Genomic DNA, 18,342 nt, shown 5'->3' with positions numbered 1-18,342 from the left:
TTGCACTTGCTAGGAAGGCTTCTGGCCTGTATTTGCATTGGTTATCAGGACAGCCTGGCTGCAATCTTCTTCCTGTGCCTCCCTATGTCACCCGAGATGACAGGCCCGTGTCACTAAGCCTAGGCATTGTACTTCTCTTGTAGCCACGACAACAAGTGGTCACTATCCTACCTGCCACTGATTGAGATGGAGTCTCACAAACCATTTTTGCCTGGACTAGCACTGAACCACAATCCACTAATCTCTCCTTCCCAAGTAGCATGATCCACCATGCCTAGCAGGTATACATTTGAAAGCCACCCCAGTCCCACCTCTACTCCTCCATCCTGTCACATCTTCAGAGGATCCAGGAGCGGGGGGGGGGGGGGGGGGGGACCTGTAGTCCACAAAGCACTCTGAGGACTCTGCCACGGCACCAGGGGTTTGAACCACACCAGCCAATCCAGCCTTTCCCAGGGGCTTGGGGCGGAGGGGCAGGGGCAGTGTGGGCATCGGCTTCCCCTGGGCATCTGTAACACACACGTGAACTCTGACCCCTGCCTACTGTAGACTCTGGGAAGGGTCCAGCAGCCCCACCAGGGGCTCTGAGGCCACTGAGGCAGTGTCCCATCCATCCTGTCCCTCCCAGCTGCAGGCCATCCTCCCTGAGTCTGCTCTCTCAGCATAGTTCCATGAGGCTGAGCTCTTTTCTCCCTGTCTCCCTGGGAGCTCACTTATCCCTGGCCACAGACATCTGCTGACCCTGCAGCCAGCCCTTCCTCACCTCGATCTCACTGTCCCCCGCTGGGGAGGGGTCACTGCTCCTCTTGGAGCGGCCCCGGAGCTTCCCGTCGGAGGCCCGAGGTGGCCTGTCAGGATCTCCCTCCTTTGGGGGTGTGGAAGGTACGTGGTGGGTGTTGAATTCACCTGGAGTAAGAAAGAGGATGAGGATGGATCAGAGGCCAGGCTGGGAGTCTCTCCCCAGGAAATATCACAGGGGTCCCCAATAACAGCTTCCAGCTCCAAAGAGGCAGACCCCAAATACCGCCCTGGGGGGCAAAGGTCACAGGGTTAAAATCGTTCTTCACATGCCATTTGCCACAGTCACCATCTTCCCTCCACCCATAGAATATTCACCATGCTGGCACGCTGATGCTGTCCCGTGGCACTGGGGATCCCAGATCTCACCACACCCACAGACATTACACAAATGAGCTGCTACGTATTGAAGGTCTCAGAAGTGAAGGAAGCAAGGGAGGGGTCTCTGGGGAGCTCTAATTAACTTTATGTAATGATCTTCATATCTGGAAGTCTGAGTGAGAGCCCCTGGACAGAGACAGAGACTGCCGCGTGGTGGTACACAGCATGGGCCCGGGTGTCACCGCTCCCTCTGCGTCAATTTACTTCTGTGTTTCTGTCTTCAGATTTTATTGATTTCCATTCTGACCTTTGTTATGCATCCCTTCTGTTTGCTTTGGGTTTAATTTGCTCTTCTTTCTCTTTTGGTACCAGTACAAGGGTTTGACCTCACAGCCTGGGAGCTTTCCCTTAGCTTTTCCAATCGAGGCTAGCACTCTACCGCTTGGGCGACACCTCCATTCTGGCTTTTTGCTGAGTAACTGGAGGTAAGAGTCTTACAAACTTCTCCATCAAGGCTTGGATCTCAAATTCCTGAGCAGCTAGGATTACAAATGTAAGCTACCAATGCCTGGCTTTTTCTAGTTTTTTTTTTTTTTCAGGTGTAAGATGAGGTTTTTGGCTTGTAACCTCTTTTCTTTTCCTTCCTTCCTTCCTTCCTTCCTTCCTACTCTCCCTCCCTCCCTCCCTCCCTCTCTCCCTCCTTCCTTCCTTCCTTTCCATCCTTACTTTCTTTCCCGGTCCTGGGACTTGAACTCTGGGCCTGGGCACTGTCCCTGAGCTCCTTTTGCTCAAGGCTAGTGCTCTACTACTTGAGCCACAGTGATTAACTGGAGATGTGTCTCATGGACTTTCCTGCCCGGCTGGCTTCAAATCATAATCCTCAGATCTCAGCCTCCTAAGTAGGATTACAGGTGTGAGCGCCTAACTTATAACCTATATTCTTTTCTAATGTTGGCATTTAGTTTCCTTTTAACTACTGCTTGATGACTTTCCATAAATTCCAAAATGCTGTGTTTTCATTTTCACTCAATTTAATGTACCTTTAAATTTCCTTCTCATGCTTTCTTTGACTCATAGATTATGTGCAAGTATGTATTGAGCTTCCAAACATTTGGGAATGTCCCAGAAGTATTTCAGCTATTTATTAGTAATTTAATTCTGCTGCTGTCAGAGCACACACTTTGACAGCTTTGACTCTGCTGGATGTACGGAAACTTGTTTTATGGGCCCGAAGAGGAGACAGTCTCAGTAAGTACTCCATATGCTCCAGATGAGAATGTGTCCATGCTGCTAAAGCAGGCTCCAGATCCCCGTTTCCCACAAAAATGGGCATCAAACTGCACTTACACTTACAGAAAAACTCAAGCTCAAATTTACATGAGGTTCTGCATCTTTCTCAGCTATGATAAGAGTTCACAGAGGATGTATTAGCACAGATATGTCTCTAAATCACATTTTTTTTCTTTTTGGCAGTACCAGGGATTGAACCCAGAGTCTCACTCTTGCTACGCAGATGCTTAACCACTGAGCTATACCTCCAGTCAATTTCTGCATTGGTTATTTTTGAGAAAGGATCTCATTTCCTTCCTGAGTATATGCCCAGACTGTAATACTCCTGATTTTCAGCTTCCTGCAAAATCTGGGATGATGTATCCACAATCATGCCCAACTTCTTCTGTTGAGGAGACTCAGGGACTTCTCTGCCTGGGCTGGAGTGGAATCACAATCCTCCTGATTGCTACCTCTCATGCAGCTAGGATGACAGGCGTGTGCTACTGTGCTTGGCTTACCTGGCTCTTGTGCGTGAATGGATGTGTGTGTGTGTGTGTGTGTGTGTGTGTGTGTGTGTGTGTGTGTGTGCGCGTGCGCGCGCGTGCACACTAGTCCTGGCTTGACCCCAAGATCTAAGCACTGTCCTCAACCTTCTTTTGCTCAAGCCTAGTACTCTTAATACTTGAGCCACAGCGCCACTTCCAGCTTCTTTGGTAGTTTAGTGGAGCAAAGAGTCTCACGGATTCCCCCATCCAGCCTAGCTTCGAACTGTGATCCTCAGATCTCAGCCCCCTGGGTAGCTAGGATTACAGGCATGAGTCACCAGTGCCAGGCAAAAGTTTTCCACTTTTAAACATGGATGCAACACACACACACACACACACACACACACACACACACACACACACACACACACGTTAAAACATCTGAGGATGGAACCCACTCCTCCCAGTGGAAATGTGGGTTCAGGCCCCTCCTTCCTCCGGGCTCTGAGACCACTGCCGTGGAGGACGGCCTCAGTGACAACCTACCTGCCAGCGGCTCGGATCCCTGGCTGGGGACACTGTGAGGAGCATCCTGGAGGACATAGGTGGATGTGGAGAGTGGTGATGGGCAGATGCTGCTGGCAGGGACATAGGGGGCGCTGTAGGACGCACTGTAATACTGGGGGTGCTGGCTCTGAGCGAAGCTGGGGTAGGAGGGATAGTCCTGAAAGAGAAATCGAAAACCAAGAAGGAGTGAGTGCGGGGGGGGGGGGGGGGAGGAGGGGGGCGGTGAGTGGGGCTGGCGGGGTTGGCCACCATGTCTCCTAGGAGACTAGAAGCCCTGGGGCAGCAGGGGCTGTCCCTGGCCCCATCTGGGCTCTCAGAGGCAGACCCCAAGAGCAGGGGTGGGAAGAGGAGATTCAGGAGTGGGGGGAAGAGAAGTGGGTGGGCACTGGGCATCGCTTCTTCCGAGGGTGTGTGTGTGGGGTCCCGCTAAGAGGGAAAAGCCCATCCAGGTCTGCCTCTTGGGGGGGGGAGATGGGGGGGTTGAGGGGGCAGAGCGCTGTAGCTCTGGCATGTCAGCCCAGTCCTTCCTGAAGTTACTCCTGGACTGGCACTCCCTGCCTGCCCTGTGTACGCAGCCAAGGCAGCAGAAGGTCAGCAGGTGACCCTGATGGACAGGAGTATGTCCCTAGCAACAAATACAGGGCCTGGCATCTTCAGTAATTCCATAAATATGAACTAAATCAAGGAACGACAAAGATCACCAGGAGACTACCTATGCCGGGAGGTTGCAATTAAGCCAAACAGATGCACACAGACCTTCCCTGCAGAGCATCTAGAACATTCTATTCAGAAGTCACGGAGCCCAATTCAGTCATACCATTCACTTTGGTCAAGCTTAGCAGTGGTCACAGGCTCTCTCCGGTCCCCATCAACCATGCTATGCCCACCCGGCCACCACTGGCCAGCAGCCAGCGGCTGTCCACCTCAGGGGACACACCTAGAAAATTCATGGTCCTAGGCTCAGCCCAGGCCTAGGGAGTCAGATCTCCAGCGGACTTTGCTGCCAGAAGGTCTTATGGTAAAATGGATAAACATTCAGAATTAGGAACCCCTTCTGAAGCACTGTTCTACTTGTAAGCATTTTATCTAAGCTGGCTAGATTTTCAGTTCACTGGATATCTACAAAAATCTTTCACACAGCTTTTGTATTTTCCAAGGCGAGTTGTTCAGATTCTTCAGTCCAAGATTAACTAGAGGACAGCTCAGATTTACATGAACCTTTTGTTTAGAAATAATTTTAGACTCACAGGACAGGTATGCATGGAGTAGCTGGCGTGCCCACACACCTCTCCCTCCCCCCCCTTTTTTGGGGGGGGGAGGGGTCCGGTCATGGGGCCTGAACTCTGGGCCTGGGTGCTGTCCCTCAGCTCTTCAGCTCAAGGCTAGCGCTCTACCACTTGAGCCACAGCACCACTTCTGGCTTTTTACTTTTTTTTTTTTTTTGCTTATGTGGTGCTGAGGAATCGAACCCAGGGCCTCATGCATGCAAGGCAAGCGCTCTACCACTGAGCCACCTTCCCAGCCCCTTCTCCCTTCCCTTTTTGAGAAGGGTCTCACTATAGAGCTCAGGATGGCCTTGAACTCGCCATCAACACCCTCCTGCCTCCACTTTCCAAGGGCTGGGATTATGAGGATTAATTTTTTTGGGGGGGGCGGGGTACTAGGGTTTGAATTCTGGGCCTCACACATGCTAGGGAGGTACTCCACGCATGAGCCTCTCCATCAGTCATTTTTGTGTTGGTTGGTTATTTTGAGGCCTAGGCCAGCCTGGACTGCACTCCTATTTTTGCTTCCTTGTATTTCTGGGATGACAGGTGAGAGCTTCTGTGCTGAGCCGATGTGCTTACCCCATAGCTGGGATGACAGGCATCCATCAGCATGCACAGTTATTGAATGAGATGGAGCCTCATGAACTTTAATGTCTGGGCTGGCCTTGAACCATGACCCCTGATCTCTACCTCCCAAATGATTAAGATTTTAGCTTGAGCCACCATGCTTGGCCCTATGCTGGTGAATTTTAACAGACACTCTAAGGGAATGGAGGGAATTGCAATAATGGTCAATATCCAACTGGCCTTGGTTGGTTTTACTGAATTCGTGAAGCCCATGCTGTATGGGGTCTCAGCACAGGGTGAGGTCAGCAAGACACCACTGCCTGGTGAGGCCCAGGCTCTGGAAAAAGAACATGCTTATACTCACACGGTTCACGCTTGCCTGGGCTCAGGGTAGGACCAGACATCTTGGAGGTGTTCTTAGTAGATCCTTCCACTGGCCTTTTGCACAATCTGGCCCCTGGAACCTCCAAAGCCAGAGCTGAGGCCAGTTTCTGGTGAGGACAGTGTGTGTTTGGGGGAGCTGTGGAATGTACCATGTTGGGGAGCACGGAGAGGAAGAAACCAACAAACCTGGTGCATGCCCCCGAATCCAGCTGCGTTGCCGAGCCCGTTGGTGCCTTGATAAAGCCCTGCCGTGCCTGCAGGGGACAGGGAGACAGGGGACTGGTGAGCTTTTTCCTTCAGGGAGGGAGTAGGAGGAGTGGCAAAGCCAGGTGCCACCCTGAGACCGGAGGCCATGAGAAAGAAAAAAGTGGTGCACACAGCACATTCTGACTCTTTGATAAGAATTTGTTGTTGTTGTGGGTTGTGGGTTTGAACTTAGGGCCTGAGCTCTGTCCCTGAGCCTCTTTTGTGTTCAAGGCTAGGACTCTACCACTTGGCCATGGTGCTACTTCCAGATTTTGAGTGGTTAATTGGAGATAAGAGTCTCACAGGGACTTTGCTGCCCCAGCTGGCTTTGAACAGTAATCCTTGGATCTCAGTCTCCTGAGTAGCTAGGATTACAGGCATGATCCACTGGCACCAGGCTTGATAGCAATATTTTTAATTAATGGTTTACTTAAAAAATATGGTTGGATGCGGTAGCTCATGCCTGTAATTAATTCTAGCTCCTCAGGATGCTGAGATCTGAGGCTCATGGTTCAAAGCCAGTCCGGACAGGAAAATCTGTGTGACACATCTGCAACTAACCACCAAAAGGCAGGAAGTGAAGCTGTGGCTCAAGTGGTAGAGTGCCAGCCTTGAGCTATAAACAGCTCAGGGGCAGTGCTCAGGCCTCTGAGTTCAAGCCCTCGGACTGTCACACATACACAAAAAAATTATGGTAAAATGCATGTGACATAAAACTTCCCCTCTTAACCATTTTGAAGGGCTTATTTTGGTGACTTTTCATTGTTGGGCAAACATCTACCTCAGAGAACATTCTACCATGCCGAATATTGCTGAAGGAGAAACAAGTCATTGCTCAAATTTAAGTCACAAAGCAAACCTTCTGGGGCCTGAAAAGCATGTTAATCTCCTATTCTGAAATAATCTGAGGTTGAAGGAAAGGTATACAAGGTATACCTTATATACCCAGAGGTCTCATGCACCTGGATAAGGTAATTTTTTTTCTTTTACTTTGCCACAGAGCTCTGAGATGAGCCATAAATGATGAGACACAAGCTTGTTCCCAGCAAAGAGCATCGGGAAGCAATAAAAAAGCAAAGGCCCTAACTGCAAATGAGCAGGTTGGAAATGCAGGACAATGGCCAGTGGGAAAGGAGCTAGACAGAAGTCACTGGCAGGCATGGCAGGCACCATTCTCAACTCAAGGGGAAGGAGATGGAAGGGCTCAGGGGCTGGGGCCAGCCACATGCAAGGATGAGCCGTCTGGGTAGAGTCTGTTCCCAGACCTGCTGCATCTAATGATCTGTTCTGCTATGGTTCTCACATGGCAAAAGCGGCCACTGTTACAGTCAGTTCAGAGAGCTTTAAATTGGTATCATTGTGCAAGTATCCTCAGGATCTAGACTTTGAGCATTTCTATCCCCATCCCCATTCCCAAGGGCCCCAAAGGCCTGTATGTAGTCAGTCCCCTCCCCTACCATCAAGTCCCTGCTGGACTGTTACTGATTCAATACAAGCTTTTCTAGAAACTTACGGAACTGGGGTCACGCAGTATGCATATGTACTTGTGTCTGGCTGTGTTCACTTAGCAGGATGCTCTAGAGGCTCTTTATGTTGCTGGGTGTATTGATACTCTGTTACTTCATTTGCTAGGCTGGTGGGTGCTCTACCACTTAGGCCTCACTCTCAGCCCTAGCCCTGTTTTTCACTGGTTATTTTTGAGAAAGGGCCTCACTTCCTGCCCAGGAGTGAACCTGGGTACAGTCCATCTATTTTGGGCTTCTCATCCTTGCTGGAATGACAGGTATGTACTAACACATCCACCTTTCCTATAGAGAAATGGAGTCTCCTGAACTTTTCTGATCTGGAACCACGATCCTCACAATCTCAGCCTCCCAAGTAGCCAGGATTACAACTCTGATTAGGCCTTTAGTACAGTGCCTGTTCACACTAGCCCCAGAGAACTTGAGGACCAGGAATGCAACTTGCCTAGAGTCCCAGGCCTGATGTTTATTGTTTTATTCATTCATTAATTCAAGCAAATTAAACATGCTGGTCTCAGGGGAAATGATTCGGATGACAGCAGATTTCTTACCCTAGACTATGAGAGCTAGAGGGAATTGGCTCAAGTGCGTTATGGAAAGAACCATCAGCCCAGAATTCTGTTTCCAGAGACAACAAACACCCTAACTGAAGGGAAAAACCAAGGCATTCTTAAGAACCTGAACAACAGATCTACCCCCCAAAAAATTGGTACAGGGAGTTCTTGAGGTCAAAAGAAGATAGCCAAAAAGGAAAAGCCCTTATGGAAGAGAGTAAAACATGAGTAAATGAAGATACTTCAGCTCATTCCTCTCTGTATTGACATTGGCCATATCTGATAGCCAACTGTGGCTATCAAATTTGTGGCTATCCACACATCTCATCGTTGTGTAAAATACTTGCCTGGGTCCATAGTCAAATCTCCCTAGTCATGTGTTGGGTGGTTGCTGGAAGGACATGGAGAATTTTCCAATCAGCTGCCACCCTCATGAACTTGGGGGCACTTTATAAAAATGGCCCTAAATTCTGACTGTGAAGGAGGAGGTCAAGGAAGGCCTCCCGAAGGAAACGCCTTGAAGTAATGTCCAAAAGAGAAGAGGAAGCTGTGGGGAAAGAGAACAAGGAGGTGCATGACTCCACTGGCCTTCGGTCTCTATCTCATGATGGCGGTATGAAGGCCCAGGAAGTTCACAGTGCCCATCCCAGTGCCATATGCTGGGGTCCCACCCCATCCTCAAGGCTTGCCCAGACACAAGCAACAACAGGTCTAAACTAGCCTCTTTCACTCAAGGTGTCTCTTTGGTCCCAGTTGCCATGGCAAAGCTGTGTACCAAAGATGAGAACTCCTACCCTGGAAAGACCTCTGGATGTGCAGTTGTCTTGTTTGTCAGCTTTTATGGCGCTGACTTAGGGCAGGGTAAGAATGTGAATCTAATGTGGCCAGTGCTGCTTTTCCAAGAGAAGCCAGAAATCTGGATTTCTATGCAGGATACCCCAAGTTTTAAATGAAGATGACATATATAAATGAATTGGAGAGAAAAAGAACAACACACACACACACCCACACATACCACTACCACCACCACCACCACCATCACTACCCCTACAGCTGCAGGTGTGGTCCAGGTCCACAGGTCTCTGTGCTGTGACCTTGGGTTAAGGAAGGCAGAACAATGGAAGACTGTCCTGTCCCTGGTGTGACACTTTCCGCTACACAAAGGCCCAATCTCAAAGGAGCTCAGGACCCAGACAGTGGACCTTGTGGGTTTGCAGAACCACAGCCAAACTTCCAGTTTGTAGAATGCTCTAGAGGACTGAGATGAAACTTTCCCAGCCTCCCAGAGGGGGCATCTGGAAATGAAATTACGTGAAAACTCAGAAAATAAAGTTGATTCCAGGGTGATAGCCTTGAGTTTGCAGACTGAGCTGCGCAGTATTGTGTTCTGCCTGTTGTCACCCAGCAAAGAGTGGTAAAGACCCCTCCTGCCTGCAGGCAGAGGCTCCTCAGCCTGGACCTCCCCTCTCTTTCCCCTAGAGCCCCCCCTCAGCAGGGTGCTGTGAGGACCCCCTGGCCTGTGTCCTTGGGCTGATTTGGTCCTGATCTAACCCAGACCTCGTTGCCCCAAGGCTGGTTAGGAATTCCAGTGTCTGCCCCCCCACATTTTGCAGAGCTGCCTGATGAATTTGGCCCTCCTGATAGGACTCACACAAGCTTGAGTACATTCCATTTCTGTTACTGGTGACTCTGAATGTCCCCTTCTTGATCTTCTGTCGTCTGGGTGGCCTCTGCCGACCATGACATGGGAGACTCTACTCTCCTCTTCTAGACAGGCCAGGCTTCAACTTTCATCCAAGCCCTTGAAAGCCTTTCAGCCATCAGCCATTCACCCACTGTTAGACAAATAACACCTGTTTACCCAGCACTCACCCTTCCCCAGGGGCTGATGGCTACACACATGTTGTCTGTGACCACCCCCCCCCCCCCCCGCAAAGCCCCAGGGAGCAAGGAGGACAGGTCCTCCTCAGCCCAGCTCCAAAGCTCAGGCGCTCGGCGGATTGAGTCCTACCTATGGGGCAAACACAGCACAGACACCTAAAGCTCTCCCTCCCCCCCTCACCGCCCCCCCCCCATGGCGACATGGGATAGCCTCAGGGATAACCCAGCAATAAGCACCCTCATGTCAGTTGTGCCTATACTGGGCCCACAGCAAAGGGAGGTCTGTCCTGTCCCATCAGGTCTGTGGTGACTCCCAAGAGCTTGGATCCTCCAACTCAGCCAAGTGTGACCACTGCTGGAAGCAGAGGCAATGGCTGGATGCACACCAGACTGCACACGGGCAAGACCCGTGAGAAAGAGCTGGCAGAGAGGAGGCCGCAGGCAAGGCACAAACAAGCCAGAGCAGGCAGAGGCGAGCCTGACAGGAAGCCACGCCCACCCAGGTGCCCTAAGTAGTCCGTGTTGAAGAGGGGCAGGTGGCAGGGCAGACCACAGACCCCCATGGGCCGCCTCCTCCGTGTCTTCTCCTTACCCAGAACCCACAGCGGTGGAGGCCCAGGCAGGCAGGCAGCTCAGCCCCCCTCGTCCCCCAGCCTCGCTCCACCATGTTGTGTCCAGTGAGCGCCCATAACAGGCCAGCACAGTGCATGTTGAGAAAGGGCAGCTGCCTTCTAGGCGAAGACATTTGGTGAGCTCTGGGTGACTCTTCTAAGCCTCAGTTTCCCTATCCATAAAGTGGAGCCAAGCAAGTTTTGGGGGGATTGTGTGAGAGGAGGAGGAGCAGAGGCCAGCCCGGGTTTGATGGACACCTGGCACCCAGGTGCTCCCTGTGTGTTAGGACCCGCTGCTGATGGAGTTCACCACCATGGCCATGAGCTACACCAGCAAAGAGCTGGAAGGGGGTGAGGGAGGAAGAAAAGAACCTAGTTAGGACAGGTCAAAGAACAGAGCCCAGAGAAGGCAAAGCTTCTGGATATGAGGCTAAGTTCTCAGCTCGGGGAAGGACGGGGGACAGGGGACCTGTGTCTCCTCTGTCCCAAGCAGCCAGGCCTCAGGGCCTGATGGCCACCTTCACGGCCAGCCCAGCCCATGCCTCTGCCCCTCCACATCTGGGTTCAATCACCACGCTTGCTACTTGTCACAATGGCCTCATTCACAGGTAGCATAAAGCACACTTAACTGGTTGTTAAACAACCCGCATTCCTGAGAATGCCCTTTTCGAGATGCCCATCACCCCATCTCCACCACACAAGGGCAAATAGGGGTAAGGAGGGGGAGGGATGAAAAGGAAAGGGGAGGGGCCAAGGGAAAGGGGAGGGGCTAAGAGGAAAGGAAGAACTAAGATGAAAGAGGGAGGGCCAAAAGGGATAGGACCAAGAGGGAGAGGATGATGAGAAAGGGGAGGGGCAAAAATACAAGGAAGGGGTCAAGGAATAAGGCTGAGAGGAGAGGAAGGAGTCAAAGGAGAGGGGCCAAGAGGAAAGAGAGGGGCAAAGAGGAAAGGTGGAGAGGTGAAGAGGAAGAGGCAGGGCCAGGAAGAGCAGCTTGCTGTCCTGCGGTCACCATTGCAGAGGATTTGCACTAAACCCAGCCTGTGGCACAGCGGTAGCTGCAGGGCAGGACTAGGAGGCCATCCCACAACCACAGGACTGAACAAGTCTTTTAGCTGATTTCAGATTAGTGGAGGCTTAGGGCATTTGGATGCATTTAGAGGACCCAGTGTTGAGAAAAGCCAGCCACATGGAAATGGAGGCATGGGATAGATGGTCCAGGTTATGGGGAAACAAAAAGTGCAAAAGCCCTGAGGTCAGTGAGTGAGGTAGAAAGAATAAAAGGTGACATACAGGACTGGGACTGGTCAGATAGGCCTTCAGGCGTGGTACTGAGCAGGGCTTGGGTGCAGACTGGGTGTCAGAGCCAGGTCTTGGAACTAATTTCTGGCTGCACAGGAAGTCCTGGCCCGAGTACGGTGACCCATGCCATCACAGGGATCAGGAGCACCGCCTGCCTGACTTTTCCAGCGCGGGAGAAACAGATCAGTGACCACAGCCGATCCCAGCACCAAATGCACTGGACTTCCTGTCGACCTCCTCTTCTGGGTTCTCAGAAGGGTAACCCATGAAGATCAGCCCATGTTCTGCAATGAAAGAACCGTGTGCTGGGACCCAGGTCCTTGCCCCAAGACAAACAGAAGCCAACATCTGGCCAGGAACAACCATTCTATGCTCTCTTGGCGATAAAGACAGGTTCTCCAAACACATTTTGTCAGAGAGAGAGAGAGAGAGCACACCAGCACACCAGCCCTTTGTCACTCTGCACAGTGACCTTTCTGACAATCCTAGATCGGCTTGTAGGACCGCAAATCCTACATCTGTCCACCCAAGCAAGGCACCTTGTAGACTCCATCCAGCATCTGCCAGCAAGAACTAAGCTCCTTCTATAGACCTGTAAATTCCACGTAGGTCCGTCGAAGGCACCCAGAGGGTACAGAAAGAATTTAGGTAAAAACCCAGCCCTCTTTAAAGCGGTCTCCCCCTTCCAGATCAAAGCACAGCCCCATCCCCAGACAGCCGTAATTGATTCCTTGCCTTACAAACCTCACATCACGCTGTTGCTTTGAAAGGCTTGGGGTCTAAGCAGCTGAGACCTTCGCTTTTCATCTCGGCTGGATTTATTTGCCTTCGTAGGTGAGATGGTTTCCAGGTCCCAGCATCTGGGTGCTGTTCCTCCTGCTCCCACCACCAGTGGCAACGGGAGGGACAGACGGGCGCATTCGGGAGCATGTCACAGCGCTGGACGCACACTGGGCACCCATGAGCTGTGCCTCCAAGCCCTGCCTGGATCTTGTAACTCTGTTTCCATCTCATCTAGATCTTCTAGATTCGTTTCCATCTTCTGCTAGATGAGGAAATGCTACCAAGGGGCGAAGGCGCATACTACCACTCACATCTCCAGACACGAGACCTCTGGGTCCCACGTCCCCAAAGCGACCTCCACCCTGGGTCCACCTCACTGTGGCGCTCTCCTGGCCCACAGTTGCCTTGTTCAACTCCTTGCTAATCAGGAACAGAATTCAGACATGTCTCCCGCCAAAGTGTGCTGGTCCCTCAGGGACTCCGCCTCATCTCTGCAAACCTTCCACAGGACGAAGCATCTTTAAAAATAAACCATTAAGGCCAGGCAGGCAGCAATGCATTACACCTGCCATCTTCACTATGCAGGAGGCTGAGATCTGAGGATCGCAATTCAAAGCCAGCCTGGGCAGGAATGTCTGGGAGAGTTTTATCTCCAACCAACCAGCAAAAAACCTGAACTGTGGCTCAAGTGGTAGAGTACCAGTCTTGAATGAAAAAGTTAAGGGACTGTGCCCAGGCACTGAGTTCAAGTTGCAGTACTGATACACATAAAAATAAAGATAAATGAAACTTTGTCCTGGCAGAGTCTACCCCTACAGCTGGCTGCTGAGTGACCCTGTGCAACATCTTAACCCCACGAGCCTCAGTCTTCCCATCTGCCAAGTGGATGCTAAAACCAGCCCCACGTGGCAGGGTCCACTGTGAGAACTGGAGGAATTCACTCACACACTGTGTTCTACCCCAAGTTACCGTCAGTGCCCTTCTGACTCAGTCCAGTTTTCTGGTGGTTTATTGGAGATGAGTCTCTCCGACCTTCCTACCCTGCGATCCTCAGATCTCAGCCTCCTGAGTAGCTAGGATGACAGGCGTGAGATACCAGCTCCTGGCCACAAATTTCTTTTGTTTTAAGCCACTGTGCCTGTGGCAAGTTGCTCGGCATAGCTGAATCCCCCGCTGGTGTGCTAGTCTTCATGCCCAAAGCAGGGCAAAGCAAAGGTGTGGGAGCCTCTGGAAGGTGGGGCCTGGCAGGAGGTCATTGGGGAATGTTCCCAGAGGATCATGGGAACATTCTGATCACTCAGCTTCCTGGCTCAGGCGTAATAGTTTCATCGTGTGCTCCTGCCATGATGCCTGCCCCAGCCGGAGGCCCAAAGCAATGAGTCCCAGCCCCCTGTCCTCTCCATGTGGGACTGGAACCTCCTAAACCAGGAGCCAATGTTTCTTCTTTGTAAGTTAATTGCCCCAGGTATTCTGATGTAGTCATGGAAAGCTGACTAATGCAAGCACCCGTGTCTATGGCAAGAACCAGGCAGGAGAGTGGGGCTGGGCTACCCAGCTGTCCTTGGGCTCGGCCTGCTTGACTCACCCTCGAGCCCTGCCATCCCCACAGGCATCACTGAGCAGCTCGGCCCTCCCTCACCCACAAACACCCACGTGGAGAAACGTTTGCTCCAGAATTAGTCTGTGGGCACAGTCGGGGGAGTAAGAGCCAGCTCCTGCCCTTGAGGTGACTCCAGCAGAAGGTGTTCGCAGGTATTAAATACAACATTCACTCTTACAAAAGAGAGCAGATGGAAACCATCGTCCACCCTCACCATGAGGAAACTGGAGCTCAGAGAGGTTAGGGAACACAGGAGGTGGTCCAGCAGGAAGGAGGCAAGCCCCCTCCACTGCCGGTACTTGTTCTCTTCGTCCCCAGACTCACACCTAGCCGTTCAACTCTCCACCTCACTTGGTCTACAGTTCAGTGGCCTGAAGCTGATCCTGGGGCTGGACTGTTTGCTGCCAGTTACTTGGTGACAGCTTCAGAGCGGATAGAAAACCCAACCCCCCACTCTCACATACACAGACACAGACACAGACACACACACACACACACACACACACACACACACACACACACACACACACACACACACACAGAGGGACCATCCTGTGCAGAAGTGTCAAGGGACACAGATACCACCACTGGAGACACATGCGTGCTAGGTGCCCCCATGAACCAAAGGTGGCCATGCCCAGGGATGGATCCCAAGGTCCAGCCTTCCTTTCATGGTGTTGAGGCCACCCTGTCCTGTCCGGTCCTGTCCCACCCCATCCTCTCATGCTGGTGCTGACAACCGAATGTGTCTCTCTCCAAATTCTTCTGTGGAAATCTAATCTGTGGTGCATCAGGAAGCTGGGCCCGAGGCTGGAGCTGTCACAAACGGGGTCAGTGCCCCAGTACAGGACCCCAGAAAGCTCTTCCTCCTGCTGCCAAGGGGGGACAGTGAGGAGATAGGGAGCTGGCCCTGCCCTGAACCTGACCACAGGGACCCCCAGACTCCAGAGTGGCGAGGAATCCATGATGCAGTATGGGATACTCTGTTATGTCAGCCCCAGGGGACAGAGATACCCAGACCCTTAGAAGAAGCAACAAGGAAGGACCATGGAGCAAAGAAGCAGATGAAGCAAAGCTGTCATCTTGTGGAGCCCTTTGGTCTTAGCCGTGGTCTTTGTTACAGCAGCTGAGTGCACACTCATACTGCCCAAACCCTCACCCACCAAGCAGGCTGCACATAACTCCCTCAGTAGCAATTCTGTCTCCTATGACATGGGCACACAGGAGAAGGCCAGGGACAGCTGTAGACAAGAGATCCTGCCAGGGGCAAGTCTCAGAGACGTCGTGCAACAGCTGCTCTGGGAATTTGGGAGGCGTTTTTGGAGCCAGGCCATGAAGGCTGTTCCCACACAGCACTGCCCAGCATTCCCTCCGACCCCGCTTTGCATACACTGTTCCCCTTCCCAAGGGTGAGCCTTTTCCCTCCGAGTGAATCCAGGCTGCCTACACCTTACTCTGACCCACCGCACAAGGAAGAGGTGATGTTCTGATCGCCCAGCTAGTCCCTCAGGGAGCTGGCCATTCCCTGTCATTTCCTTGGATGGACACCTGTGCCATGCTACATGGAGGCTGGCCGGACCCCTAGAGGAGTCAGCGTGAAGGAGGACGCAAGTACCCCAGGCTGGGGTAGCAGCAAGGTACCCACAGGCCTCCCGGGGTATCCTGACTACTTGGCTAGACACAGTTGCCTGAGTGGCCCTGGGCACCGGCAGAAAAGAGCAGAAAAACCACCGTGCTAAACCCTGAAAGCCTAGATGGAGAGAAAGGAAATACTGTTGCTGTTTTAAGCTTCTAAGTCTCCCAGGTAGTTTGTTTCACAGCAATAGCTGACTCAAACACTGGGAGCAATTTCTGTTTCTTCTTGTCCTGCTCTTCCCCCATACATCATCCCCAGGAGTCTCCATCATGGGTTCCAAGGAGTCAAAGACTGCCTCAACCACGTGACATCTGTGCAGCATGGGTCTCCCTCATGGGCCTGGCAGGGGAAGTGTGCACAGCCAATGGTGAGGAGCATCTGCCTTCCACCTTCCTCCCCAGCCCTGGGCTTGGAACCAGGCTCTCCTCTCCTTGGCCCATTCTGTCACAAAATCTGAGATGCTGCTGGAGGCTCACACCTGTCATCCTAGCTACTCAGGAGTCTGTGCTCTAAGGATCATAGTTCAAACCCAACCTACATAAGAAAGCCTATGAAAATCTTATCTCCATTTAGCCACCAAGAAGTCAGAAGCAGAGCTGTGGCTCAAGTGGTAATGCACCAGCTTGGAGTGAAAAAGCTGAGGGACAGCACCCAGGCCCTGAGTTCAAGCCCCATTCTTGGCATGCATACACACATGCACACACACACACACATGCACACACACATACATGTGCGCACAGAGTCATTCTTTACTTAAGAATGTGATAATTTGCTCACCAGGGAAACTCTGTGTTCATTTGGACTATTTTGAATGGTGCACTCCAAGTCTTTTGTCAATTGCTGAGTCTTCTAGCATCTCTCGCTTGCTCTGGGCTGGTGGCTTGCTCACTTATCCCCAGCTTGGCTCCTCCCAGCCACCTCCTTCTTTAGAGCCTCAGTTTCCTATCCTAAGCTATGAAGTGGGGCCTGGGAGCTCAGCCCCTCAGGCTTGAGGCCTTACCAGAAATCCCCTAATATGGCTAGCGTTCAGATCACTCAGCTGGGGCCATGGGGGTGCTAAGCGATGGCCCAGGAACAGAGGTATAAGCTGCAGAAGAGACAAATCTATTATGATTTCCTCCCTGGGGCAGGGTGGCGGCAGCTGACAGAAGGGCTTAGTTTTAAAGCAATAAAGTCAATTTGGTACGGTCTGCTGGGGTGTTTGGAGATCTTTGAAAGAGATACAGTGCGGCTGGGCAGGGGAAGGGGGTGGCGGGTTCTGTTTATACAGGGAAGAGGACAGGGTGACCTTCGCGGGCTGAGGCCTCTTCATGGTGAACTTGGCCAGGTCCAGACCGCCAGGGCCACCGCCGTTGTCAACTGAGACTAATTGGAGCCAGCTGAGCTCGGGGCTCCGCTGACCTCCCTTGCTTGGGTAGTTTCTATTTGTGCCAAATCCAGCCATCTTGGGGACGCAGCGCTCAGTCTCCTAATGCTCAGCTGGGAGCCCAGATAGAGGATGCTGGGGCCTGAGGAGGCAGGTTCAAGTCCTAGCTTAATCCCAGCAAAGGAGACTCTATTAGAGGTGGTGAGATTAAGATGGGATCACAGAGGGGTCCTTGGGGAAGGGGGGGATGCCATAGGGACAGAGGTGGAAGGAGGTACCTACAAGCCTGGGGACACCAAGGGGGGTTGGGGGAGCCAGTAAGAGGCCAGAGGGACACGAGCTTTTGTACCTGAGGGACAATTGCTCTTGTATCTGAAGCTGAAGCATGAGGTTACAGTCTTTGTCCTCTGTACCTGTGACGCAGCTCGCCACAAGCTCAAGGAGAGATACGGTCTCCATGCCATGGGGAGAGAAGTAAGCCTCCACCACAGCAAAGCCTACAGACCTAAGACGGCTCGCCCTGGCCCAGAACTGGGGTTCCCACAACCAGTAAGAAAACCAGGTGCCTAGCTTTCTGTGCAATACTAGGAAATCAAGAGATGAAGGGGGGGAGCGGGGGATGGGAAAGATTCCCAAACGTACTATTTAGTGGAAAATATAAAGGTCCATTCATAAAGCAAGACACACCTCCAAGTATTCTGGAAAACTCCAGAAGTAAACACACAGAATTCTGCAGAGGTATGCACTGATGCTCATTTAAATAACATGAGGCTGCAGAGCTGGCTGACCGTCTGGGACATGAAAGTCCAAAGAAGTCAGAGGGAGGGAAACCCTCTGTAGGTTTCAGGGTGAGAAGCTGAAGCCCAAGGGCAGCAGACCCCCTTTTATCTGCCTTTAGGGGGCACAGGTAAAATCAGATTTGCTCAGATGGGGAAAACTGTGCAGGCCACAGCCAAGCTTCAGTCCTGGAGGCTGCTTGTCTCTGGGTGGAGTTGTGGTGTCTGTCTGGCTCAACTTATAGCTCTCTGCCTGAGGCTTTTCCCCTCCTCTTGCCACCCCCTTAATTATCCTTTTCCATCCTGAATAGAATCTGACCTGCTGGGGGCTGAAACTGTTTCACTTCCATGAGTTTGTGGGTTTGGGTTTTTTTTTTTAATGGTTATTTTTCTTCTCCTCTC

The 18,342-nt window shown here is 51.8% G+C and overlaps 1 protein-coding gene across 2 annotated transcripts in view; it reads right to left on the bottom strand.

Moving 5' to 3' along the window:
* Window positions 1-18,342, bottom strand: part of Eya2 (EYA transcriptional coactivator and phosphatase 2) — a 112,729-nt gene that overhangs the window by 35,298 nt on the left and 59,089 nt on the right. For both annotated transcript variants that reach the window (XM_069989918.1, XM_069989919.1), the window contains exons 5-7: window positions 5,849-5,916; window positions 3,423-3,600; window positions 764-906 (exon numbers count right to left, since the gene is read on the bottom strand). In XM_069989918.1, coding sequence (XP_069846019.1) covers window positions 764-906; window positions 3,423-3,600; window positions 5,849-5,916 — 389 coding nt within the window. The remainder of the gene's footprint in view (window positions 1-763; window positions 907-3,422; window positions 3,601-5,848; window positions 5,917-18,342) is intronic.

This window comes from Dipodomys merriami, unplaced genomic scaffold (assembly GCF_024711535.1).
Source record: "Dipodomys merriami isolate MVZ:Mamm:240054 unplaced genomic scaffold, mDipMer1.0.p SCAF_39, whole genome shotgun sequence".
In the NCBI taxonomy this organism is placed as follows: Eukaryota; Metazoa; Chordata; class Mammalia; order Rodentia; family Heteromyidae; genus Dipodomys; species Dipodomys merriami.
The sequence above is the reverse complement of the archived record's forward strand: the minus strand, read 5'-3'. Positions and strand labels throughout refer to the sequence as shown.